The 22,004-nt window shown below is 43.2% G+C and overlaps 7 protein-coding genes across 10 annotated transcripts; 3 read left to right on the top strand and 4 right to left on the bottom strand.

Moving 5' to 3' along the window:
- Positions 1-549: 549 nt before the first annotated feature.
- LOC108597934 (zinc finger protein CG2199) lies at positions 550-2,925 on the top strand (the record flags this gene model as incomplete). The annotated part of the gene is made up of 2 exons (XM_017984550.1): positions 550-747; positions 801-2,925. Coding segments are annotated over 2 exons (2,238 nt in total), but the record flags the coding sequence as incomplete, so codon positions are not given.
- A 185-nt stretch (positions 2,926-3,110) lies between these two features.
- On the bottom strand, positions 3,111-7,164 carry LOC108600161 (porphobilinogen deaminase). Its single transcript, XM_017987563.1, has 4 exons — positions 6,885-7,164; positions 6,063-6,135; positions 4,751-5,020; positions 3,111-4,690 (listed from the first exon to the last, which is right to left on the bottom strand). Exons 1-4 carry the CDS (start codon positions 6,930-6,932, stop codon positions 3,282-3,284), a joined length of 1,800 nt encoding a protein of 599 aa, XP_017843052.1. The 5' UTR covers positions 6,933-7,164; the 3' UTR covers positions 3,111-3,281.
- Positions 7,165-7,226: 62 nt separating this feature from the next.
- LOC108600163 lies at positions 7,227-8,576 on the top strand. Its single transcript, XM_017987564.1, has 3 exons — positions 7,227-7,414; positions 7,476-8,243; positions 8,301-8,576. Exons 1-3 carry the CDS (start codon positions 7,406-7,408, stop codon positions 8,514-8,516), a joined length of 993 nt encoding a protein of 330 aa, XP_017843053.1. The 5' UTR covers positions 7,227-7,405; the 3' UTR covers positions 8,517-8,576.
- A 49-nt stretch (positions 8,577-8,625) lies between these two features.
- On the top strand, positions 8,626-9,450 carry LOC108600164 (augmin complex subunit msd5). The gene has a single exon (XM_017987565.1). It carries the CDS (start codon positions 8,641-8,643, stop codon positions 9,400-9,402), a length of 762 nt encoding a protein of 253 aa, XP_017843054.1. The 5' UTR covers positions 8,626-8,640; the 3' UTR covers positions 9,403-9,450.
- On the bottom strand, positions 9,380-9,971 carry LOC108600166 (augmin complex subunit msd1). Its single transcript, XM_017987571.1, has 2 exons — positions 9,912-9,971; positions 9,380-9,855 (listed from the first exon to the last, which is right to left on the bottom strand). The coding sequence occupies exons 1-2, from the start codon at positions 9,946-9,948 to the stop codon at positions 9,443-9,445; spliced, it is 450 nt and encodes a 149-aa protein (XP_017843060.1). The 5' UTR covers positions 9,949-9,971; the 3' UTR covers positions 9,380-9,442.
- Positions 9,972-10,045: 74 nt separating this feature from the next.
- LOC108600165 (acyl carrier protein, mitochondrial) lies at positions 10,046-11,468 on the bottom strand. 3 transcript variants are annotated; one of them, XM_017987570.1, is made up of 5 exons: positions 11,359-11,468; positions 11,140-11,299; positions 10,699-10,785; positions 10,484-10,612; positions 10,046-10,325 (listed from the first exon to the last, which is right to left on the bottom strand). In XM_017987570.1, the coding sequence occupies exons 2-5, from the start codon at positions 11,287-11,289 to the stop codon at positions 10,146-10,148; spliced, it is 546 nt and encodes a 181-aa protein (XP_017843059.1). In that variant the 5' UTR covers positions 11,290-11,299; positions 11,359-11,468; the 3' UTR covers positions 10,046-10,145. The 3 variants fall into 3 exon arrangements, with proteins under 3 accessions (XP_017843059.1, XP_017843056.1, XP_017843055.1); XM_017987567.1 differs by lacking the exon at positions 10,484-10,612 and having other exon boundaries at positions 10,684-10,785; XM_017987566.1 differs by lacking the exon at positions 10,699-10,785.
- A 368-nt stretch (positions 11,469-11,836) lies between these two features.
- Positions 11,837-21,922, bottom strand: LOC108600668 (unconventional myosin IC). Of its 2 annotated transcripts, none has more exons than XM_017988364.1 (7): positions 21,538-21,922; positions 15,210-15,354; positions 15,036-15,151; positions 14,509-14,971; positions 12,174-14,449; positions 12,007-12,106; positions 11,837-11,942 (listed from the first exon to the last, which is right to left on the bottom strand). In XM_017988364.1, the coding sequence occupies exons 2-7, from the start codon at positions 15,333-15,335 to the stop codon at positions 11,928-11,930; spliced, it is 3,096 nt and encodes a 1,031-aa protein (XP_017843853.1). In that variant the 5' UTR covers positions 15,336-15,354; positions 21,538-21,922; the 3' UTR covers positions 11,837-11,927. The 2 variants fall into 2 exon arrangements, with proteins under 2 accessions (XP_017843853.1, XP_017843852.1); XM_017988363.2 differs by lacking the exon at positions 21,538-21,922 and adding an exon at positions 16,118-16,263.
- Between the last annotated feature and the right edge of the window lie 82 nt (positions 21,923-22,004).

Genomic DNA, 22,004 nt, shown 5'->3' with positions numbered 1-22,004 from the left:
GAAATTGCACTGCAAAATGCCCGAAGCAGTTAATATGCCGATTGAAGCTAGAGCAATTGGCTACTGGTAGTGACCAGAGAAATCAATCAACGAAATTATTGCTGGCATTAGGTACATGTATAATGTTTATTTTGGCCTTCATTAAATACGAGTATATTGTGCCAATATAAGGTCAATTGTACAGTAATTACTGACAAGCAGTATTGGTTTGCTAAATTTCACAGCGCAAATGTAAAAACCAACGGTACAATTTTTGGGGACAGTCGCCAAGGCGTAATTAAATGTAGCGTAATTAAAGTTACGTTCTGCATATATTCACAATAAGTCCAGGGCTTGTAATAAGTGGTTGAATACATATAATAAGCACCGAAACGGAATCCCGGCTCAGTTTTTGATATTTTCACATTTTAAATTAATAATAAGAAACGCGCGGCAAAAAAGCACTACACAAGAAAAGAATTAGCACATGTACTAAAATAGCACTGGATGACAGTTGCAGTATGTAGAGCGCACCAATTAATATCGATGTACGGCAACCCTGGTTGAACGATACTCTCGGCAAAATTAAAGCAAGCCCAGACAACGTGCTTGAGCAGAAGTTTATTAAATCTGCTTTTAAAAATGACTAAAAAAGAAGTTTGTAACTATTGCGAAAGCGAGCATGATTCCAAGGCGCTGTTCACGACCAGAAAGGTCTTTGCTGGCGTCAAAGTATTGGACATTCTGCAGACTATCACCAAGCGCAGCGTAGGTACAGCCAAATGTGGCCTTAAAACATAATAAATGTCATTTATTTGCAGATACCTGTATCAACGCCTATTAAAATGTGTGGTTTGTGTATGGCGGCAATGCTGTCCGCGACGGCCATTATAGCTAAGACAGATCAGTTGGTTAGCAAGACATTGAAATCGGGCAAAGGCAATGAAGCAAATGAATGCAAGGCCGCGAACGACGAGGCAGAAAGCACCACAGAGGCAACTTCACTGCAAGTTGAAACAATCGCGACTAATGGCAAAGCATCTCCTTTGAAGCAAGCTTCAAATGTCAACGGGGAAACAGTGAAAGAAATTGAAAAAGAAGTGCAAGGCACGCCTAAAAAGCAGGCGCTGAAGAAAAAGTCATCTGCAGTTACTGCAGAAGTATCCAAAGTTACTAAGTCACTCTTTGGTGGTAATAAGTCAGAGCAGCACAGTTCTAAGACGGAGGTAGAGAAGACAAACAAGAGTTTATCCACCCCGTCCAAGCTGCAGCAAAATAGCAATAATTTGGATAAAAGTCTAACCGATGTAGTCAAACTAACGCCAGCAAAAGAAGCAAGCGCTAAACACAAAGACTTCAATCAATTATTTAGCGTTAGCAATAATGCAATAAACCTTTCTACGGACTCGGAGGACGACGCGCAAGAAGCATCCAAGACGCCAAACAAGCTAAACATCGCCATACACTTCGAATGCAAGCTTTGCGACTTTAAGTCCGTTTGGCCAAATCCCATGAAATTACACATGAAGACTGAGCACGATCAGAAGCGCCCACGCATTTATGACTGCAGCAAATGTCCCAGAAGCTTTGGCGTACTTAAAACTCTCAAGGAGCATTTGGTAACCCATGGCGTGGTAGAAGAGAAGTCAACACCAAACCCTGAAGTAGAGCCTCAGCCAGAATCAGATACTACGCTAGCGAAACTAACAGCCTTAAAGCCTAGGAGCAAATCTAAATCTGCACTTACCGCCGAATACACCTTTGCTGTCACAACTAAGAACTCTTCGACACCAAAGCCTGGGGATGTCCAAGGTGCTGGGCATAAATGCGGGTATTGCCAAATAGATTTAAAGAATCTAAAAGCGATAAAAGAGCATATGAAACAAGTACATTCAATTGATCGTCCAAAGCCTTTTAAATGCAATCTCTGCGAGTGTGAATATATGCACAAAATTACCTTGAATCAACATGTTAAGACTAAGCATGGGGAAACAGCTGAGCCAAAAAATCCGTCACCCAATGCAGCTGCTGATTCACCAAAGCCCAAGGAATCCGTGCCGACATCGCGCAAACGCAAGACAAATGATTTTGATACTTCGTTGGTAGAGCAGGCCGACAAGAGCAAGAAGCAGAAGATTGTCAAGGAGGACGTGGCAGTAACACCCAGCAAAACTAAGCCAACAGAGGCAGCCTCGCCGCGGAAAGAAAAAAAGGTCGCAACACCAAAGAGCAACGAAGAGGACACAGTGGATGCGCCAGACGAGATTCCCATTGCGCATTCCCCGGTGACGCCAATGTCGCCAGTAAAGAAGAGAAAGTCTGTCTCCAACGAACATCAGCCTTCCGAGAAATTGCCTGTAGATACGCCCAGCAAAAAGTCCGGTGAGCAAAGCAAGATGGAGCAGCTGCTGGAGGCAACAGCAGTTCTGGAGACTTCAATTTCAAGTTCACAAAAGAAAAAGTCAAAGAAAAAGTCGTTGCTTGCTGCAGAGGAACAGGAACTGCAACAGCCGGCGGAGCAGCTGGATGGCATCAATACGCTGGTGCAACCAAACAAGCGCACGCTACTCGTGGATTCGATTGAAGTCTCGCACTCCGAGTCGGAATTGAGCTGTAGCAAGTGCGGCAAGTTGGCCAAGTCACGTCAGCGCTTGGATTCCCACATACGCAAGAGGCACGGCACTCAATTGAAGTGTCCCAATTGCTGGCTTAGCTATCCCAACAGTCTGGAGTACATAAGTCACTTTGCCACCTGCGATGCAAGCGATGGCCTGGCCTGCGGCGTCAAGAACTGTCCGAAGAAATTTGAGGGTGCTCACTATCTAACATCGCACTTGAAGAAGAAACACGGAGTCAATTAATGTTAGTTTTACAATTTGATTAAATAGTGAATAAGTTTTTAGTTGATTTTCTTTTTATAGTACACAAAAACTATAAATTTACGTACGGACAAAAAAAAAACCACATGCCATAGAAAGCGAGAGAGCACAGTTGTGTTTTTTATTTTTACATTTAGCTTTAAGACGTAAAATAAACCCAACAAATGTATACGCAGAACCAGCGCGTAATAAACAAAAAAAAACAAAAACAATTTTCTAATTACACTTTACTACTTAAGACAACTCGTTGTGGATTGATAACAATGATGTGATAACGGTAACGGTTATAGAGTTGGGAGTTGGGATCGATCAGGTTTACACTACAAAATATTCAAAGAGAAAAACTTACATTTTCTACAAAATATTTTCAACTATGCCGATGATTTCCCAACTCTACTGGGGGTTGATATGGGCTGATGCCGCTCAAGACACCACCTTGCTATGTATCTCTGCCTGAGCCACCTTCATGACATCCAATGCGCCACGTTTGATTAGCTGCTCGGCCAGCGTCTGGCCCAGCTGATTGGCCTTGACGTAAAGCTCGCGACTGTAGCAGGCATGCTGGTAGAGTCCACAAAATAGATTGCTAACATCCTCGTTAAGCAGCGGCAGCTTGAGCTGCTGCGGCTGTGGCTGCTCTTCATCGGCATAGTCAAACATCTGCACTGTCTTTTGCAGAAAGGGACACTTGACTTGATTGCTCTTGTCCGCTGGCGGCGCTGCCTCCAAGCCACTGCCCTGGTGCATAGCAGCAAAGGGGCACTTGGAAGAGCTTGCAGCTGCGAAAGAGACTGTAGCATTGTCCGGCTCGTCGACTGTGGGATTCGTAATTGGACACTTGCCGGCGGTGGCGTATGAAATTTTGGTCTCTTTGCTGACAAATGGACACTCGCCCATAACATCCTGGCCCACGTTCATTTGGAGCGGACAATGCGCACCAGCATTGGCATTGTTGCTGTCCGCATCGCCACCGCCTGCTTCGCCATTGCAGTTGGCGGCATCACCGCCAGCGCCTTGGGTATTGTTGTGGTCCTGTCCTATGACGGGACACTTGCGAGCAAGATCAATGTGGCGCTCCAACAGCTCCTCCATACTGTAGCCGGTGACAGATGCATCCTCACAAATGATAGGCGGACTACCTTGCTGGCGTGGACTGCCTGTGCTCGAATCAGAGCCATTACCTGGCGAGTCGTTGCCATTTCTGGCGCGCTTTATCGCTGGCGGCGAGTCGCAGCTGTTGCTATTGTTTCCGTTGCCATTTCCATTTCCATTGGCATTCTCCAACTGCCCTCCGCCAGCTGCACGCTTGCGCTGTTGAAGATCCGCGGCCACAGTTTCATTTAAAGCACAATCCAGTTCATCGCGTATCTCAATCGCACCATCCAGACTCCAGACAGCGCCAATCAACGACAAGCCCGAATCTGATTGTTGGTGTGCTTCACCGTTCAGTTTGCTCCAGACGGCCACCGGTGCCGAGCAGCCGCCGCCCAATGTCTTGAGGAAACTGCGCTCGGCCAAAATACGGCAGGTGGTGTTCAGGCACATGAGCTTCTGCAACATGGTTAGTATCTGAACATCATTGGCGCGACACTCTACAGCTAAAGCACCCTGACCCACAGCATAGAGCAGATCTGTCGGCTCCAGCACCTGGCTAATGCGACTCATCCAGCCCATACGCACCAGACCCGCCTGCGCCAAGATAATGCCAGCAAACTTGGAATCTTTGGCATCCAACTTGGCCAGGCGCGTATTCAAATTGCCTCTTATGTCGGAGACTATCAGGTGCGGGTACTGGCGACGTATCTGAGCCGTACGCCTCAAGGACGAGGTGCCTACAACAAAAAGTTGGTTGATTTAATGCAAATTGTGGAGCATATTATTTGAGTACTTACCGATGACACTGCCCTCGGGCAGCGTGGCAATGGTATGGCCCTTGAAATTCTCACGTAGCACTAATGCATCTCTGGCATCCTCGCGCTCCAGCACGGCACCGACCGCCATGCCAGTTGGCAGCGCCGTTGGCAAATCCTTTAGTGAGTGCACAACGAAATCAACACCGCCATTGCGTAGTGCATCCTCCAGATCTCTAGTGAACAGACTCTTCTCGCCAATTTTAGGCAATGAGACGTTCAGCACACGATCTCCAAAGGTGGACATGGTATCTACAAGGCAAATACATCAGTTTCTCATTCTAATTGTGTAAAGTAAGCGATCGATAGTAAAAAAAAAAATGTTAATGTCTTCTTCAATTAAACAAAACATGAAAGCGAAACGAGTTCTAATTTCCCTATCGCTGAGTCCCCTCTAACGGCACAAAATGGTGCTAACTAATTTGCTTATCAGTTAAAGTGTTCATAAATTCAAATATTTCTAGTGGGGGTGGTAGTGCGTATCTAAACAGGATGTGCGGATTGCGTGCCGCTCAATGATACAACAATTGATTAACAATTAACTTCTCTTTATAAGAGAGACACTAGACTGAAGGTTATATTTTATTATAACTTTTAACTATATCTATAACACTGCATTACGCAATTTGCAAATTTGTTGGACCCATAGCACGCGATCTTTGACTTGTTGGCCGAGTATTTGGGCCAATAAGTTTAATAATATCCCTTTCTGCGTCAAGTCCAATTTATTAAGCTGAGCTTATCAGCAAAAAATATTTCCGCTATACTCCGCTCTTCCTAGCGCAAGTCTCTGGTTTGGTTCCGGTTTAATTTCAGCGCATGTAAAATCCGTTAATCTCTTATCAGAAGAAAATAAACACATTTCAACTAATTCAGCTTGTTGCATAATTTACCCAGTGGGGTTTATAAATAGAGCACGTTGCTTCAAGATAAGCAAACGCCCGGCCCCTCTTATCTATATCTGAAGCATGCCTCGCTAACTAAAAGCATAAAACAAAATACCATGAAAAAGCATTGACATTGAAGTAAAAATTGGCAAATGACGCGCGGAACGTTGAAAAATGCGTAATGCAAGAATCAAATAAAATCTGTACTAGGCGTACTGGTGATAAGCTAATAATGCTTCATAGATAACAACCAAATGTTTTAATTCTATTGAGTCATGATGAAACTAGAAACCATAGGGGGCATAGCTGAACTAGTAGTAGTAGTATTCGTCGCTGATCAAAGCATGACATGCACTTTTCACCGAAACATGTAAACAAAACAATCTCAAGCGTAAACTTTCACTTACGGATTTCAAACTTTTGCTTGGGATAAAGTTTCTGCAGTCTTCCAATGACATGTTTGGTCTGTATGAGCGCCAACTGCAAGAGCAAAAGAGAGTATAATTAGTAGAAGCCTTAAGTGCATAAATACTTAATGCAAATGAACTTTAAGTGGAGAAACACACAGAGATTTAGAGAGAGAGAGCGCCATAAATATGTCAAAGCTGTAATTGAAGTATGTATGTATGTACCTACGTATATATGTAACATGTATTTTTTTTATTTTTAATAAGCCAAACATTAATAACCAAAATGTTTTGTGTATATGCACGTTCATACATTCAAGTATCTGTGGCTTGGCCTTGATGTAGCCAGACCAAGTCAAGCCAATCCGTGCCAAGCACGTCAAATGTGCAAAGGTGTCTCAACGAAAAAAAAAATCATAAAAATGCGTATAGGAGGAAGGTGTTAGGGGCACAGAGCACACTGGTAGCTTAATGAAATGGAATGGAAACAGCTTACATACAGCTGTATGTTGTATGCACGAGTGTGTTGTGCGTGAGATGCGAATCTGACATTTGATTGTATAATTTGACCAAAAAAACACATACAAACTCACAAGCAGAGCAATAGTAACAGTAACAGCAGCAGCAGTGTTTACTGTTTGTTGTTGCTGGGCGAGCAACAAGTCTTAAAAGTCTTGCATAAATCGCGTCGTGTGTGTATGTGCATGTATGCGTGTATGTGAGAAGTGAAGAGAGGGGTAAGTGAGCGCGTCAGCACCTAGCATGTGCTTGAAATTCAAATGAAAGTACAAAAATGCATAACAAATACGTGTTTATAAATACCTCGCTTTTGCGTGAGCCAACACGTATGACCTTTTCCTGCCCAGACATCTTTTATTTAAACTTTATTATTGCACAATTATTTCAATTCGTTTAGGTGAAAGTCTGCTTGGGCGAGGACTTTGAGGCAGCTTTTGAAGTTTGTATGAATGAATGAATGATAACCTAATCGTAATGTTTATTAAACACGCATTCTTAATTTAATTGTCACGACAACTTTGTACTACGGTCAGGATTCCAAATTAAAACCCGTATTTTTTATTTTTGCTGGACGTTACTACGTCCGAGCAAGTGTTAAGTTTATATGATAGTGTTGTGTTGTTCACATAAATCGTTTATAAAAATCGCGTGAGCAGCTCAGCAGCACACAATTAACAGGTGCGAGCGAGATGCAAGTACGCAGTATGAGAGCAGTAATCGTTAGCAAGTTACATATTGCTCGAGCTGGGAGCAATCGTTTTACCGCCACAACAGCTGACAGTTGTATTAGATTGGAATAACTTGAGCAAAACAAAACCGCTGCAATGTTTTTGGTAAACTTAAATAAATATATACAATATAAGTAACTGTAAACACAAATTATTTGCTTCACAGTTCATCAGAAGTCCCATGGGCTCGCTGGGCAATAACATGCGGGCGGTGCGCGATCGTTTGGGAGATGAGTTTGTAGCCAAGCTGGACGAACTGCATCTGAACGCATTGCGAACGGGTCTTGTGTCAAGGGCCGATCTGCAGGAGGCTTACCGCAAAGCACGCGACATGGATACTAATTCAAATCGACTTAGTTTACTATGGCTACTTGGCATAATTTTCTTTATTCTGGTGGCAACTCCCGTTTTCTACGAAACCATATCGTTTCTACTTGGCGTGCGCTGTTTTCTGCCCAACAATAATCTAGTGCTAGAGGCTACACGTCCCATTATTGACTGCGCATTCTGCAAGAGCGTCTCGGCCCCATTAATTCTTAACAATCTCACCCGTGAGCAATTTTCTTCGTATGCCTACTCCTCACTGCCTATAATTGTGAAAAAAGCCGTTGCACATTGGCCGGCGCAGCACAGCCTCAACTATAGCTACATTAAGGAACTTTATAATAGAGTGCCTGGCTCACTGGATGCTGTCTGTCAGTTTCAGCACTTTAGCTCAGATCTCAAGACGCTCCGGGACGTCTTTAAAATGTCCCCGAAACGCGCTGATATGAGCGAGGGTGCGCCGTGGTTTGTCGGTTGGAGCGTGTGCCAACCAACAGTACTAGCTGAGCTCCGCAAGCTGTATCCTCGTCCACACTTTCTGCCTGTTGACGCCGAGATGCCCAACACCGACTTTATACTCATGGGCTATGAGCAGGGTGCTGTTATGCATGTAATTATGATTCATTCCATTTAATACATTTGACTACCTAATGCTCTTTTTTTACAGCTTGACTATATACCGCGACTGATGTGGCAGGCCCAGTTGCAGGGCAACAAAAGTTGGTTTTTATCGCCAGCGCCGGAATGTGATCACCAATGTCAGTCGTTCTTCTTCTATGTGGAGCCGGGTGACGCTGTTCTGGTAGACACCCGCATTTGGTATCACGCCAACACCATACCCAGAGGCCAGTTCTCGCTCACAATACAATCAGAATATGGCTAGTTGTACAATAAAATGTCGCGCTTAACTTTAAATAAAACAACTCTAATCTATAAGCAGAAACTCGATAAACGATAGTTGCTATGTCATGTTTATATCGAAGCTATTTGAAGCAAACAAAACAATAATGGCGGCTGATTTCAACTTTGGTGAATTTTCCGTAAAATTTAAGCAAACGTTTGGCGATGAAGGTGTTGATATGAGAGAATTATTGATTAAAAAGTCAGTAATGAAGCCAGCTGACTTTTTCGACAATATGCAGCAAAATATGCAAAAAGTAGCGTCGACTATCACACCGACCAGGGAACTTGGCACTGTTGGCGAGTTTGCCGAACTCTTCAGAGAACTGGATACTTACCCCAATAATCTGCAACGCGTGCCAAAAAAGCGTGAGCTACAGCGGACAAACTCCAGCATTCTCAAGGGTAACGAATCCACGGATCAAGCATCGCCGCACGTCAGCACCTCCAATGTGTCACTCAACAACATCAGCCGTCATGTGGAGCAGCGTACTGCCAGCGAGGTATACAAGGACTTTAGGAAATTCCAAGAGAACTTGAGGCAACTTAAGGGTAAGGTTTCAGCTCAGGAAAAGCCGCAGGCTGCTTTGGCGGCGATGCTATCTCAGCTACACAACTTTGTACAACAACTAGAGAAGTTAATGCCTTGCGAACTCGATGCGCCAGATGCATTCACCGAAAGCGAGCAGGCCAATCTACTGGCCATCGCTGCCAACATGGAGCAGCTCAATTTTTTGCACGACAACAAGCTTAGTCTTAGTCAGTTGGCGAATCCTAGAGACTCGGATGCAGCTTTCGCACGCCTTGAGACATTAGTCGATGTGCTCAACTACACGCTCAGGCAAATTAGTTGTTACAATAGCATTTAATATACGTTTCAATATCCAATAAAATTCAAGCAAGCGATTGTTAATCTTCTGGATCTGTGTTTTCTTTGTCATCTTGGTCGATTGGTTTTTGCTGCTCGTGCATTTCCATGTCCAGTTTCATCTGGGTAACTGTAGCGTAAAGAACCTCCAGCTTACGCGCGCTGCTCTCAAGGTTCTCCAAACGTTGTCTGTAGACCAGGCAATCGTTGTGTGCACTATAGATCTGCAATTTGTCGTATTTTCCCATAATTCGTTGGAAATTATCAAATATCTTAACCAGCGCCAGCTGAGATTCTGGATGCAAGTTGTATACGTTTGTTTGCTGTTGGGAATCATTTGCATAAGCACTGTTTAAATTATTTTGTGACTCGATGTGCAGCAGCGTGCTATTTGACTTATCCAATATGTCGCGTATCTTGACCATCGCTTTATCTTGGGTCTGGCGTGTTGCCTCTACAGTTGATTAAACAAATAAACTAATATATACAATTATTTTTATTCATAATTACCAAGGACCGCTGTCACTTCATCAAGTAATTCCGACATTTTTAACCGCGTCTGTTCGTTTTTATCAGCTGTCACAGTTATTGTTATCGCTAAGCATGCAAGTAGCTTAAGCAATCGAGGTAAGTTTATCGAATATAAATTGTTGTAACGTTTTTATTTAAACTTTCTGTTGTTCAAATTAAATTTGACGTAATTATTTAAAATTAATGTAATCTTTTCATGGTTATGCACTACATTTATTCATACACATCCTCCTTGTCGGCGACGTATTTGATAATGTCGGCAGGTTTCAGCAGCTTCTCAGCATCAGAGTCTGGAATCTCAAAGCCAAACTCATCCTCCATGGCCATGATAACTTCAACGTGGTCCAGCGAATCCAAGCCCAGGTCATTAATAAAATGTGAGTTCACATTGAGCTGCGTGTGAGATAGAATAGTTGATTAAATTACTTCACATATATGATAATATAGGTATATAAAAGGGCGGTTTGTTCGTTTCTTTTTTGGCAGCATCTGGCAAAAGCAATTGCGGGTTTTCAACTCAAACGAACTTAGCCCAAGAGCTTGGTTGTTACCTTGCTAGGGTCGATCTTATCGTACAACTTCAACACAAGCAAGACACGCTCGTTGATCAGCTTCAGCGACAGTGGCGGCTTCGCCGAGTAACTGCGCACCGCTTGCGTTTGCCAGCGACATCTGCTGTCCTGCGTGTGCCCCAAAAAAGAAAAGAGCAAAACAAAGCCAAGTTAGTGGATCCTTGAAGAGAACATTTTACCTTGTCGGCAGTCACTTTATCGTAAGCGCAAACGACTTTCAAAACGCGATGCTGAATCTCCTCCATGGTATTCCGAGCTGAGAAGCAGCGCACTATGAGCTTCTGTAATTGATTGAAGAATAAACATTCAAAATACTGTGACGACTTCTTCGATTGCATTTACTCGTGTCTGTATGTACATGTGTGAATGTATAAGTTTGTAATCTTCAAAACAATCATGTTTTTAATCTATATAGATGATGCAACATATGGGGAAGCCCTCGCGACTCAAATTAATATCCGCATAGCATTATAATCGCTTGCCAGCAACTGACGTACATATATAACTGAATAAATGCGCCCGGAGAGCGACAAAAACTGTCGCGACCCTCCGAAAAGGTTTTCACAATGAGGTTAGGTCGTAATAAATAAATATCACAATTTTCTTTCATTCACAATGCTAAACGCACAACTTACTTGAGAAGATACCTGCGAGACCATGGCCGGCATGGTGATCCGCTGAAGATGCATCATCCTAGCAGCTTGTGTCTGAGCACCGCTGGCGATGCGAACTGTGCTCAAGGCAGCCAAGCGGCCGCAGCTACGTGCCAGTTGTGTGAACGACATTCTGAATAACCTGAAACGTAATTACTGTAGTCAATTCAATGCCAAGTGCTCTAGTTGTTATATGCTTACGTCCTAAGCAATAGTTACACAGAATTTTAAAGCGCAAACCCAAGATTATGTAAAAGTCTGGAGGAGCAGCACAATAATCACGATGTGACCGTTTGTAGCAAAGCGAATAAAGTTGACAGCCCTATCGATAGCAACAATCATCAGTGGCAATAATGAAAAATATATCGATGAGCGTGGATAGCTGATAAGCTTTTTTATCGATGGCGATATGCAGCTATTAGCGTGGTATTTTTAAAATCTCAAGTTCATTGCCTAAGTCATATTGCAAGTTCGTTGCTTAAGTCATTTTTATAAACTTAGTAGTCACTTGGTGCTGATAACCCCAATCAAATTTTGGCTGGATATCGCGTAATGAAAATAAAAATAACGTTTGCCATTGTGCGAAGCGGCGAAAAACCCAAATTGCATTTCAAATTTGAGCTTGCGTTTGCTAATAAGTTTAATTTAATTATGAAACATAAGTATATAAAATCAGCACATATTACAAAAATACAATATATAAATTATATAAAAACAAAACAATTGTCGTTTGATTTAAAGCCATTTGGTAATTGAATATATTAAATTCCTTATTGACCAGCAATCTGAAAGGAGTAAATTATACAATTTTTAATTGCACTTTAGCTGACGTGTCGAAGAATAACTCACAACAACAAGGTGTCCGCTCTTATCACGAACAACGCCAGGCTCGGCGCCCGTCTGAATGTCAATTACACCGCCCTTGCCCTTGACCACGTTATGTTCCAGTCTACAAAATGTAGATTAGACAGCTTAATTGATTAAAAAGAAAAAAGAATTGAATTGAGTGCACTTACGAATCTCGGTCCACAATGGAGACTATATCAGCTGTGCCTACTGTATCGATTATATAGGTGCTAAACTCAATGATGTGCGGAATGATCAAAATCAAATCGCCCTTGTCTTTCTTCAGCTCGAGCGGAATGCGTATCACCATTAGATCATCATTATGGTTTGTCATGGTAAAGTCAATCTTGTCTAGCGGCAGGCGATGCTTCTGCTTATAGCTCTTGCCGTCCAGCACATAGACAGCCTTGTTGCTTAGTAGGATAAACCGTTCACGCGACTTGTAGCCGTGACGATCGAATTTGGTGCACGCTGACTGATACTTTAATTGCTCGCTGCCAAAGTTGCTGGCAACAAAGTCATTAATTCGCTGTATGTGCTCCTTTGGTATACGATCGTCCTGGAACCAAGCGGGAATACTGCTGGCATAGTTGTTCTTCTTATTCTTGAAAACCTTCTCCGCCAGCACCTTCAGCTCAAACTGACGCTTGCGCTGCGGCGTCAACTGTATGCGATAGATGCGCGCAAGATGCAACCGATGCAGGCGATGCAGATATGTGGACGCCTCTTGGCAGTGACCGGGCGCAGGTGGCCAGCTCTTGTCCAGCACCTTGCTGGGCAACTCCTTGGCCAGTCGCAACAGCCACATGCGCTTGGCATTGGCTATGAACTCATCATTGTAACCATTAGGCGCATCATTGCGCGTGATGAAACCCTTGATGAAGGCGCGTATCTTATCCGCTGCCTCGCGTCGCTGCTTAGCCGCCTGCTGGGCCAGACGACGTCGGCAATAGCTCTGCAGCACAATAACCTGAGCGCGCAGCTTGAGGTATTTACGCCGCTGCAGCAGACCCTTCCAGTTCGCTTGAATGATGGCGGCAATGTCATGCTTCTTTGCCTGGTAGGCATCCTCCGTGTCGAACAGCGTGCGTGGCCAGCGTATGAAAAGCTTCGTCTCGCCCAGCTTATACTGCTCGTTGTCATAGCCCAGATCGCGCACTAGATGCTGCACTCCCATCTTGGCGCCACCAGATCCCTTGTAATTCGGCCAGGTGTTCTTGCTCAGGCACTTGTAGCGCTGCAGGAAGAGCTCATAGCTGCGCCTATAGGCAAAGCCGGCACGCCGCACGCGCAGATTTTCCATCAGGCCCAAATACTTGACTTGATGCAGCACAAGCTGGTCATCGAAGACGCCAGCGGATTGCAGATCGTTCGGCTTGATGCAGCGTATATAGCTGGGCTCCTTGCACATCAGTATGTCCATGAGGTTGTTTAGCGAGCTCTTGAACTGTGTAATGGCCGTCTCGGGACGCTTCTTGCTGCGCAGTTCCTGCTCCGGGAAGCAGGCGCGCACCAACTGATTGCCTGCCTTGCTGAGAGTCTCCTTAAGATCGCGGAACAAAAGATCGTTGTTCTTATCCAGAAAACCGTTGACATTGTAGGTTACCTCGCCGGCATAGTGCACCAGGCGGAACTCATTGCGTCCCATGACCTTCTGCACCTGTATGGGCGCCTTCTCATGACACACATAGTGGTGGTGCTCGGCCAGCTGCTGAGTGAGCTTCTCGAGAAAAGTGCGGTCGGTGGGTTCGCCTGGACGCAGACACTCCTCGTCCAGTATGGAAATGATGCCCTTGTGCTTCTCCTCAATCAGCTGACATATGACCTTGTTGTCAAAATACTCTACTGGTATCCACTCGATGCCCTCACGTCGATACTCATCCTGCTCCGACTTGAGTGTCAGCTCAATAAACAGCTGCTGCAGCTTCTCGTTACAGTAGTTGATGCAGAACTGCTCAAAATTGTTTGTCTTAAAGATCTCAAAGCCGTAGATATCCAAAATGCCCATGACATGGTTGCGTGAGCCACGAGCCTCTTTTGCTTGCAGCGAGATGTTGAGGCGCTGCACCAGCCAGGAGAACAAGCGATCATACACCGCCTTAGCCAAAGCATCTCGCGCATAGTTGGCCAACTCTACATTCAGGGGTGTAGTCACCACATCGCCACGGGCATCAATGGTGCGATGCGTTAGCGCCGCCTCCAGCTCGCTGGCATTGACGCCTAGCAGACGAGCAACCGTGACCACCAGATCGCGACTGTTCACCTGCGCATTGCCCTCGGACGTCTCGTCCTGCGACTTGAAGCCAATATTGCCCAGATGCAATATGCTTGCCACAATGCCAAAGATCTCACGCTGCTCCTCAGCTGTGAAATCAATCACAGCCAAGGCCTGCTGCACCTGCTTGAAGTAGTCCGCATCATTGATGCTGCTCACGCTGCCGTTCAACTAAAACCAGGTGAGAAATTAAAGGCTATACTCTAGTTGCGTGTTGGGTGACTGCTTACCCCATCGGTTAAGTAGTTGTAACTGTCGAGCGAACGCTCCAGGCGCAGCTCCTGCAACAGTTTGTCATCTGCGCCGGCAAGCAACTGATAAAATATGTGGAAGTTACGCTCTCCGCCCATCTGGGCTACAACGCGCGACTTTTCCAGCAGATAGTTGAGTATGTTGCCACCAATCGGTGCGCCCTTAAAGTCGAATTGTATATCCATGTATTTGCCAAAGCGCGAGGAGTTATCATTGCGGTTCGTCTTGGCATTGCCGAAAGCCTCTAGCACAGGATTACTCTTCAGCAGCTTATCCTTGACGCCCTCGACGGTGGTCTGGTGGCCCGAGCAGGCGGCTATATACTGCAGCACCTTCTTGGAGGCTTCTGTCTTGCCGGAGCCACTCTCGCCGGAGATGAGCACGCACTGACCACGATTCTCCTCGATTAGAGAACGAAATGCATTATCCGTAACCGCGAATCTGAAATATTTAACAAAATCAACGGTAAAGTTAAACTAAAGGCAAGGGAGATGGAGGAACTTACACGTGGGGTGGCATTTCGTAAAAATGCTTATTCCGATACTCCTTAATATGCGCATCTGAATAAATGGGCAACTGCTTGTAGGGATTCACCGAAACCAGCACCTGGCCTATGTAGGTCTGTGGATAGAATGATTAAATGCAATAGATAGAATTGGGAAATGCATAAGCTGCTTACGTAGATGAGGTTCTCCTGAAAGCGTTTCCTTAGGTTATCTATAAACGCATCCTCGCTCTGATAGTTCTCGAGCAGCACAAAGTCTTGTACGCCGGCACGATCGCGTTCGTGCAATCCCGTCTCCATGTTGGGCAAAGTTGTAGAGCTGGAGAGACAGTAATAAAATTACATTTTTAGCGGTCATTCTGATCAGGATTTATTAGGTCCCACACGTTTTAACTGATTTCTAAGCTGAAAAATCTATAAAACTATACTACTCCGGCAATACATTCGGTTGGGAAATGCCCAAAGTGATCAAGTATTATTAATTTGCTTGCCCTCGCAGCACTTAAACCCAAATTCTAATCGTTGTGAACTGATTAGGTAAACCTCTTGCGCGAATCTGTAAACCAATTGATAAGATTTCCCATGGGCTCATATATTTTGGACTTGGCACTACAATTTATAGCACTTTATGCTACAAGAATCTAGGGCGGAAATCTAAGCAAATGCTTAGCAAATAAAAAGAATACAATTATTAATCAATAAATAGTTCAATGTATAAATCTGGATATACCACATATTTTTAGATTGAGTAGAAAGTTCAGGCTGCACCTGCAACCACCAACAGCGTTAACAAATACACATGCACACAGATAGCTTATCAAACTCATATATGTACATACATATGTATATAGTATAGTTAATTTCATATCTGAGTTTATGGCTATAGCTATTGTGTACGCTTTCTGCCAAAAACAAAATAATTGTCCAAATCCAAATGTGGCGATTACGCAATCAGCACTAAATTCAATTAGTTTGCTGCATGCGGCAAAGGCTAAGGTGTGTCTATTGCTGCAATGATGTAAGACACTTGCAACTGACAAATTGAGTGGCAATTAATATAAAGAAAAGCACAGAGCTTGTACCTGGTCATGATGAAGTGTTTGTTTATGGTTTTATCCTTTGATAATTTCCGCTGGTTTCACTTGTTAACGCTCTGCACACTCCACACTAAAAGTATGCGCACATATTCCGCACTTTAGCAATCGCGCTGACAAACTAACTCGATCCCGAGGTTGGCAATAACGTTTTAACCATCAATAGTCAATTGCCATTTGGTTCTGTCTGTGTGCGTGTGTTATCAACGTTTTAGCTGCACGGAGAGCATTCCATACTCTAGACGCAATGGCCCAATCAAACCTCAGATTAGATAGTGCGTTAACTACCCAACAGCATGCAGAGCTACACAAATATCAAATGATGTGTCTATATATGTTCTATATAAACCAAAATATCCAAGACTTTTGCAGCACCAAAGATCATGGATGCTTTAATTTAATACATTGTCGGTTACAATCTGATAATTCCGATCGAAGCAATCTTACAATGTTTATAAAGATCCCACTGACTCCGACTATTTGCTCTTACTGTGCGCTACTTATTGACTTTAGTCAGCTATTAGTAAGCGGTCCATTTATTGCCTCTTATCAGTGAGTATATGTCTACTAAGTAAGTCATTGTTGAGTACATATTGAATTACTTGCATTCAATTTGTTCAAGGTTTTGTCTTTGTTCTTGTCGCAACAATAGTAAAAATACTGGAGTCTGCTAGAGTTTTATATATCCTAGCAACATATACATATAGCAACATATACATATACATATATAAAGCATATCTGGCCAGGTAGTATAAGACTCGGCTGGTTGTTAACAAGTTCTGTATGCTAAATAAACTATAATGGCAATGACTAACCTTTTGCCCATACATTTTACCAAATTTAGTCAAGTTAGGGTAGGTTGACATCTTAATATATTTCCCTTTAGTGAACATACTCAGACGCATATAGATTTTGTGTTTCTTTGTTATCAACTGCGAGGTGAGCAAATAATATGATAGAATCGCCTGAAGTTATACCACACTAAGTGCGGGTAATTGTTATTATTTCAAATGTCATTGACATTTGAATGTTTGCTTTTGAAAATTGTTTTTTTTTTTATTTGTTTGTACCTGAGGTCGGGTCTGTTGCTTCGGGGCATGAGACCAGCTTAAGATCACTTACGAATTTTGCATGCGCATTTGGAATTTATCCCAGAACAGGTTACGTTTCTGATCATAAAACGTTGCCCCTGCATCCAGCAGAATTAATGACAGACATAAATTGGGGAAAAACATGCTTAAAATCATGGAGGAAAGTTAATACAAGACCACCTTTGGAAAAACTAGCATACAAATGACGTAATTTCCCCCGTACGATAAAAGATTAAATAGGCTATTGAACCCTAAGCATGTTGAGCGATCGATTTGATGGGCGACCCGGCTTGGAGAACGCTTAATGCATTGACGACGCTCCCAATTGATTGCGCAGCAAGCGACAAAGAAGAACGAGAGAAACATAAAGCAAGCTAAGAATATAAAACATTAATATGCAAATTAGACGCTGGTCTTATTAGACACATCCAACTAAAAATTAACGAAAAAGGTTCTATAGCGTCTGACTAATATAAAGGAAAATACATTTTGGGTTTATGGCCACAGCCGGAGATTATGTGAAATGCAAATGAAAATGATCTTCTAATGAGAAAAACATTCAGCGATAAAAAAGAAAAACCTCAGCCATGAGTTGGGGTCGGGAATCATAGTATATAAGCTACGTTGCATGCTGCAACAAAATCATACTCTCAAGTGTTATGGAGCAACGTGCATCTTTAGTATTGTTGGGTAAGAGCAGCTCCACAAGAAATCCTTGCCGCTGAGTATCATCTAAATCAAATGTATTCTCCTCCCAGTCGCACTGTCGTTGCTGGGCAGCAGTTTGGCTTTCATAGAGCGGGCGCCAGCACGCAGTCTTGATGTCCAGCAGCAGGTGCAGCCTCAGCCTCAGCAGCAGCCAGTGCAGCAGCAGCAGGTACAGCAACAGCCGCAGCAGCAACAACAGGTGGGCGTTAAAGTGGACGAATCGCTGTCATCGACGCGTGGACTCGAGGACAATGTGCTGAAGTCTTTAGGTAAGGGATGGAATATATTTGGGTCCTCCAGCGCGACGAGTGACGAGAAAAAACGAGAAAAACCGACTGTACAACATCAACACCATTACTATTATTATTCAGAGGATAACCAGCACCCACGTCAGTATGGTTTGCCGCCAACACAACGTTATCCATGGCCTTATCCTTATCCAACTCCACCCGTTCAACCTAATCCAGTGCCGCCACGTCCCTGGGTACCATCTCCTGGCTCTGGTCACGGTCCTTCTCTTCCTGGTTGGGGATTCCCTGGCGGTAATCACGGCTATCCTGGCGGTCATCATCATACTTATCCTGGATGGGGATATCCTGGCGGAAATCAAGGCTATCCTGGCTGGGGATACCCTGGCGGTCATCAACATTCCTACCCTGGCTGGGGATATCCTGGCGGTCATCATCATCATGGCTATCCTGGGTGGGGATATCCAACCTTTCCAAAATATCCAAGCTGGCCTTATGCATACCCATGGTACCGCTCCGCAGGCGTTGAAGAGACTGACGCCACTGTCATCCCAGAGCCAGATCTGTCAGCTCGCTCCTTCCCACGTGTCGTCGCCGCCAGCAGCAGCAGCATTAACTCAGGCAAGTCCAATGTGGATGCAGTGCCCTACTATCAGCTCATCAACTTGGGCTCAATCTAAATCAGACAGACGTTTAACCCATTTACCCACACTGACTAATAAAAAGCAATAGCAAAAAAATTTTAAAGCTGTTTTTATGTTCCTCATAGTCTGATAGTCCCTAGCAACGACTGGTTGCTATTTAAAGTGAACTGCAACTCTTAACTTTATACACTTGGTCATTAAGTAAGCAATCGATAACGCAATGGGTTCGGTATGCTAACAAATCACAACAACAAGAACGAGAAATCACGTCAATGTCCGCCTTCAAAGCATTTGTTGAATCGCTAAACTTCTCGTCGCTTAAATTAAAAAGCTGCACGCCTTCATTTGCAAGCCGACCAACAATAAAAACAAATTTCAAAAGATAACAAAAAAGAAAGAGCAAAACAAAATCGTACAACAATCTCAGGCAGCTGAGTCATACATTCAACTAACGCTGTGAATCCATAACTGACGCATAGCAGGCGCTTTGGATAACCCAATAGCAGAGATTACAGTTGTCCCTCGCTAATGTAAATCAGTTGTTGAAGCATGCAAAATAATTTAAATATTTAATATTGTAGCTTAGTTGTCTTTCGTACTTAGGCTTTAACTCTTTTCGATTTGCCAATTTAAATTCCCAACAAAATGCTGTTGAAAAAAACAGCAGCAAAAAAAAACTCATTTTGCATTTACCTTTTTTTTTAATGAAATGTGAATAAATCTTTTGACTTCTGCTGCGCCTCGTTATTGTGAAGTAATCAGACTTTTTTATTTTCTTTTGTGGTAATTCGCGGAAAAGGCCTTAGTTGACACTTTGCTTGGAACACTTGACGTTGGCCGTTTTTTCGATAATCTTAATCCCAAACTCAACACGTTCTCGTTGTTGTCGCCGCCGTTGCTGCTTCGCCAATGGCCAATGAGTTCCCCCAACCCTATAATAAACAACTCCTATGGAAGACAGCCCTGAATGTACACATACATGTGTATGTGTTAACCTCGATTACGATCACGTAGCTCTGTAGACTCTAGAACAAAACCCCCAATACTATCAATCTTATCAGCTGTTGCAGCGGACACGATTGAAACAGGAACACCCTGTATGGATCGCAATCGTAGCTAAAAGTTGTCAATAGATAAAAAAAAGCTAACGATAAGTGTAAGCGTTTAACCATTGCTCATAAAATGCTATAATAATGTTTGTCTTTTGCAGTTCCTATCAATTTTACTTGGTATGAGAATAAAATTTAACCAGCGATAAATTAAAACAAAATTACCCATTGCACATGACATAAACTGATAATTATAACAATGTATACGCATATAAAAATTTGTTAAAAACGAAACTAGCATGAATGGTAGTTTTGCAAGGTTTTTTTTAACACTTTATTGTACGGCTTTAACACAATTAATCAAACTAAATTGCGTCCACTTTTGTGGTCACCCTATCCTACATTAAGAAACACACTATTGTCGGCTTGGCATTGGTCATTGTTTGGTCTTTAATGCAAAAATTACATCATATCCATTAGAAGCGCTTGCCAAGAGCGCAACCAATGACATTGAAGTTGCTGCTCTCACTCTCTGAGAGGAGTATGCGAGATAATCAAGCTATATGCTTGCGTGTGTGTGTGTGCACAGCTGTTGATCGCATTTTATTTGGCAAATGAGCTTGCCGTGAAGCATAAAAGACAACATAGAGTAATGGGTGCCGATAGCTATTTTGGTTTTGCGATCGATTGCAGTTGATTGAAGTTAAAGTTAAGCGGCTTATTGCCACATTGAATATGGGTCAAATCAATAACGCTCTATTGCCATTGAAATTGTACAGAAAACGAAATTTGATAAAGGTTGAAATATGAAAACATCGTAGGGGGCGGCAGCGAGAAAATGATTTCCATTTTTTTCGTTTTAATCCAGTGATGGGGAAATCACTGCGCCAAACTTGTTTATGGTTTACAGTTTTTTGAAGACCCCTGACACGCACATACACATGTACACGATGACCCGATTTGTGTGTGTGTGCGTTTATGTTTGTTCCTGCTTTAAGACAGCGCAAATAAACAAATTTAGCAATAGGTGAGGAGGGAGGAGTTACAAGTGCAAAATGAAATGTGTGCGTGTGTGTGTGGTCAGCAAAGGAAGTGTGAAGGAAGGAAGCGAAGAAGTCGCTCAAAAGTAAACGAAAAACAGCACTAAAAGAGCGCCCGCAGCAAACAGTAACAGCAGCAACAACAACAATAAGGCTAAATGACGTTTTATTAGACACACACTTAAGCATAAACCAGATTGTTGCCGGCTTCGTGGTGGTGTCCAAGTTCAAATTGTGCAAAAAGGAAAGAAAGCCGCTGCCAGACAGATAGACGAGCAGACAGACAGATCACGACCTGGGCAAACCGGCAAAACCGCTTTTTTTAACTCTATATCAGCTTTTTTGGCATCTTCTTTAGCACACAATTATTGCTGACATTGTTGTTGTTTGCGTTATTGTCACAAGGATATGTCCAAACGATCAGGCAACATGATATTGATATTGCCAATTGCTTTCATAATTTGAAATCTAACCACGGTGCCCAATTGGCCATTTCGACTTGCCAAATGACTATTAGAAGAAGCAACAGCTTCATAAACATAAACGCATATGTTTAATAAATGAAAACAACTTGTCAAGTACAGACATCAATGCATTTGGATGTTCATATGTATATAATTTCACTTACTATGTCTCGGTTTGTCGTTAAAATTTCTTTTTGTTTTTCTTTGGGCAGCACCGTTAGTTTAATCCGCCGCTGCCACACAGCGACATTCAAAATTCACAAATGGGTTCGATTAGAGCCCCCCAGATACTTGTTGCGCGCGACACTTACACCGTCTATTTTTTTGTTGCTACTTCTTGACATTCGCCGTTTGCCTCGCACCCGCTTTGCATACGAATTAACAAATATTAAAAGCTTAAACGTTCTTGCGCACCGAACGCCCTCGCTTCTTGTTTACTTTGACAACAGCGCGTCCGACTTAGGAAGTTATAGAGCCCGACTCAGCTAAACTTTTTATATCAAGCGTTGGAACAGCTCTACTAAATTGCAGCGCGAACCCCAAAACACGCGCGCTCTCGTCGACGATAAAATTACGAATGTGACCAGTGTTGTTGAATGCAAATACCTTTGCAATTTACGGGTTGCCATAA

Source organism: Drosophila busckii, chromosome 3L (assembly GCF_011750605.1).
Source record: "Drosophila busckii strain San Diego stock center, stock number 13000-0081.31 chromosome 3L, ASM1175060v1, whole genome shotgun sequence".
Classification (NCBI taxonomy): Eukaryota; Metazoa; Arthropoda; class Insecta; order Diptera; family Drosophilidae; genus Drosophila; species Drosophila busckii.
Note: the sequence above shows the minus strand (reverse complement) of the source record. Positions and strands in the feature narration are given on the sequence as shown.

Excerpts from the sequence above, each read along its gene's own strand:
- LOC108600161 (XM_017987563.1), bottom strand. The coding sequence starts at position 6,932 with ATGTCTGGGCAGGAAAAGGTCATACGTGTTGGCTCACGCAAAAGCGAG. Across the intron at positions 6,136-6,884 it reads TTGGCTCACGCAAAAGCGAG|TTGGCGCTCATACAGACCAA; the intron begins GTATTTATAAAC and ends TTGCTCTTGCAG. Across the intron at positions 5,021-6,062 it reads CAAGCAAAAGTTTGAAATCC|ATACCATGTCCACCTTTGGA; the intron begins GTAAGTGAAAGT and ends TTTGCCTTGTAG.
- LOC108600163 (XM_017987564.1), top strand. Across the intron at positions 8,244-8,300 it reads AGCAGGGTGCTGTTATGCAT|CTTGACTATATACCGCGACT; the intron begins GTAATTATGATT and ends CTTTTTTTACAG.
- LOC108600164 (XM_017987565.1), top strand. The coding sequence starts at position 8,641 with ATGGCGGCTGATTTCAACTTTGGTGAATTTTCCGTAAAATTTAAGCAA.
- LOC108600166 (XM_017987571.1), bottom strand. The coding sequence starts at position 9,948 with ATGTCGGAATTACTTGATGAAGTGACAGCGGTCCTTG. Across the intron at positions 9,856-9,911 it reads TGAAGTGACAGCGGTCCTTG|AGGCAACACGCCAGACCCAA; the intron begins GTAATTATGAAT and ends AATCAACTGTAG.
- LOC108600165 (XM_017987570.1), bottom strand. The coding sequence starts at position 11,289 with ATGTCGTTCACACAACTGGCACGTAGCTGCGGCCGCTTGGCTGCCTTG. Across the intron at positions 10,786-11,139 it reads TCTCGCAGGTATCTTCTCAA|AAGCTCATAGTGCGCTGCTT; the intron begins GTAAGTTGTGCG and ends AATCAATTACAG. Across the intron at positions 10,613-10,698 it reads TCGTTTGCGCTTACGATAAA|GACAGCAGATGTCGCTGGCA; the intron begins GTGACTGCCGAC and ends GGGCACACGCAG.
- LOC108600668 (XM_017988363.2), bottom strand. Across the intron at positions 15,152-15,209 it reads TTCAGGAGAACCTCATCTAC|ACCTACATAGGCCAGGTGCT; the intron begins GTAAGCAGCTTA and ends TTCTATCCACAG. Across the intron at positions 14,450-14,508 it reads ACAACTACTTAACCGATGGG|TTGAACGGCAGCGTGAGCAG; the intron begins GTAAGCAGTCAC and ends ACCTGGTTTTAG.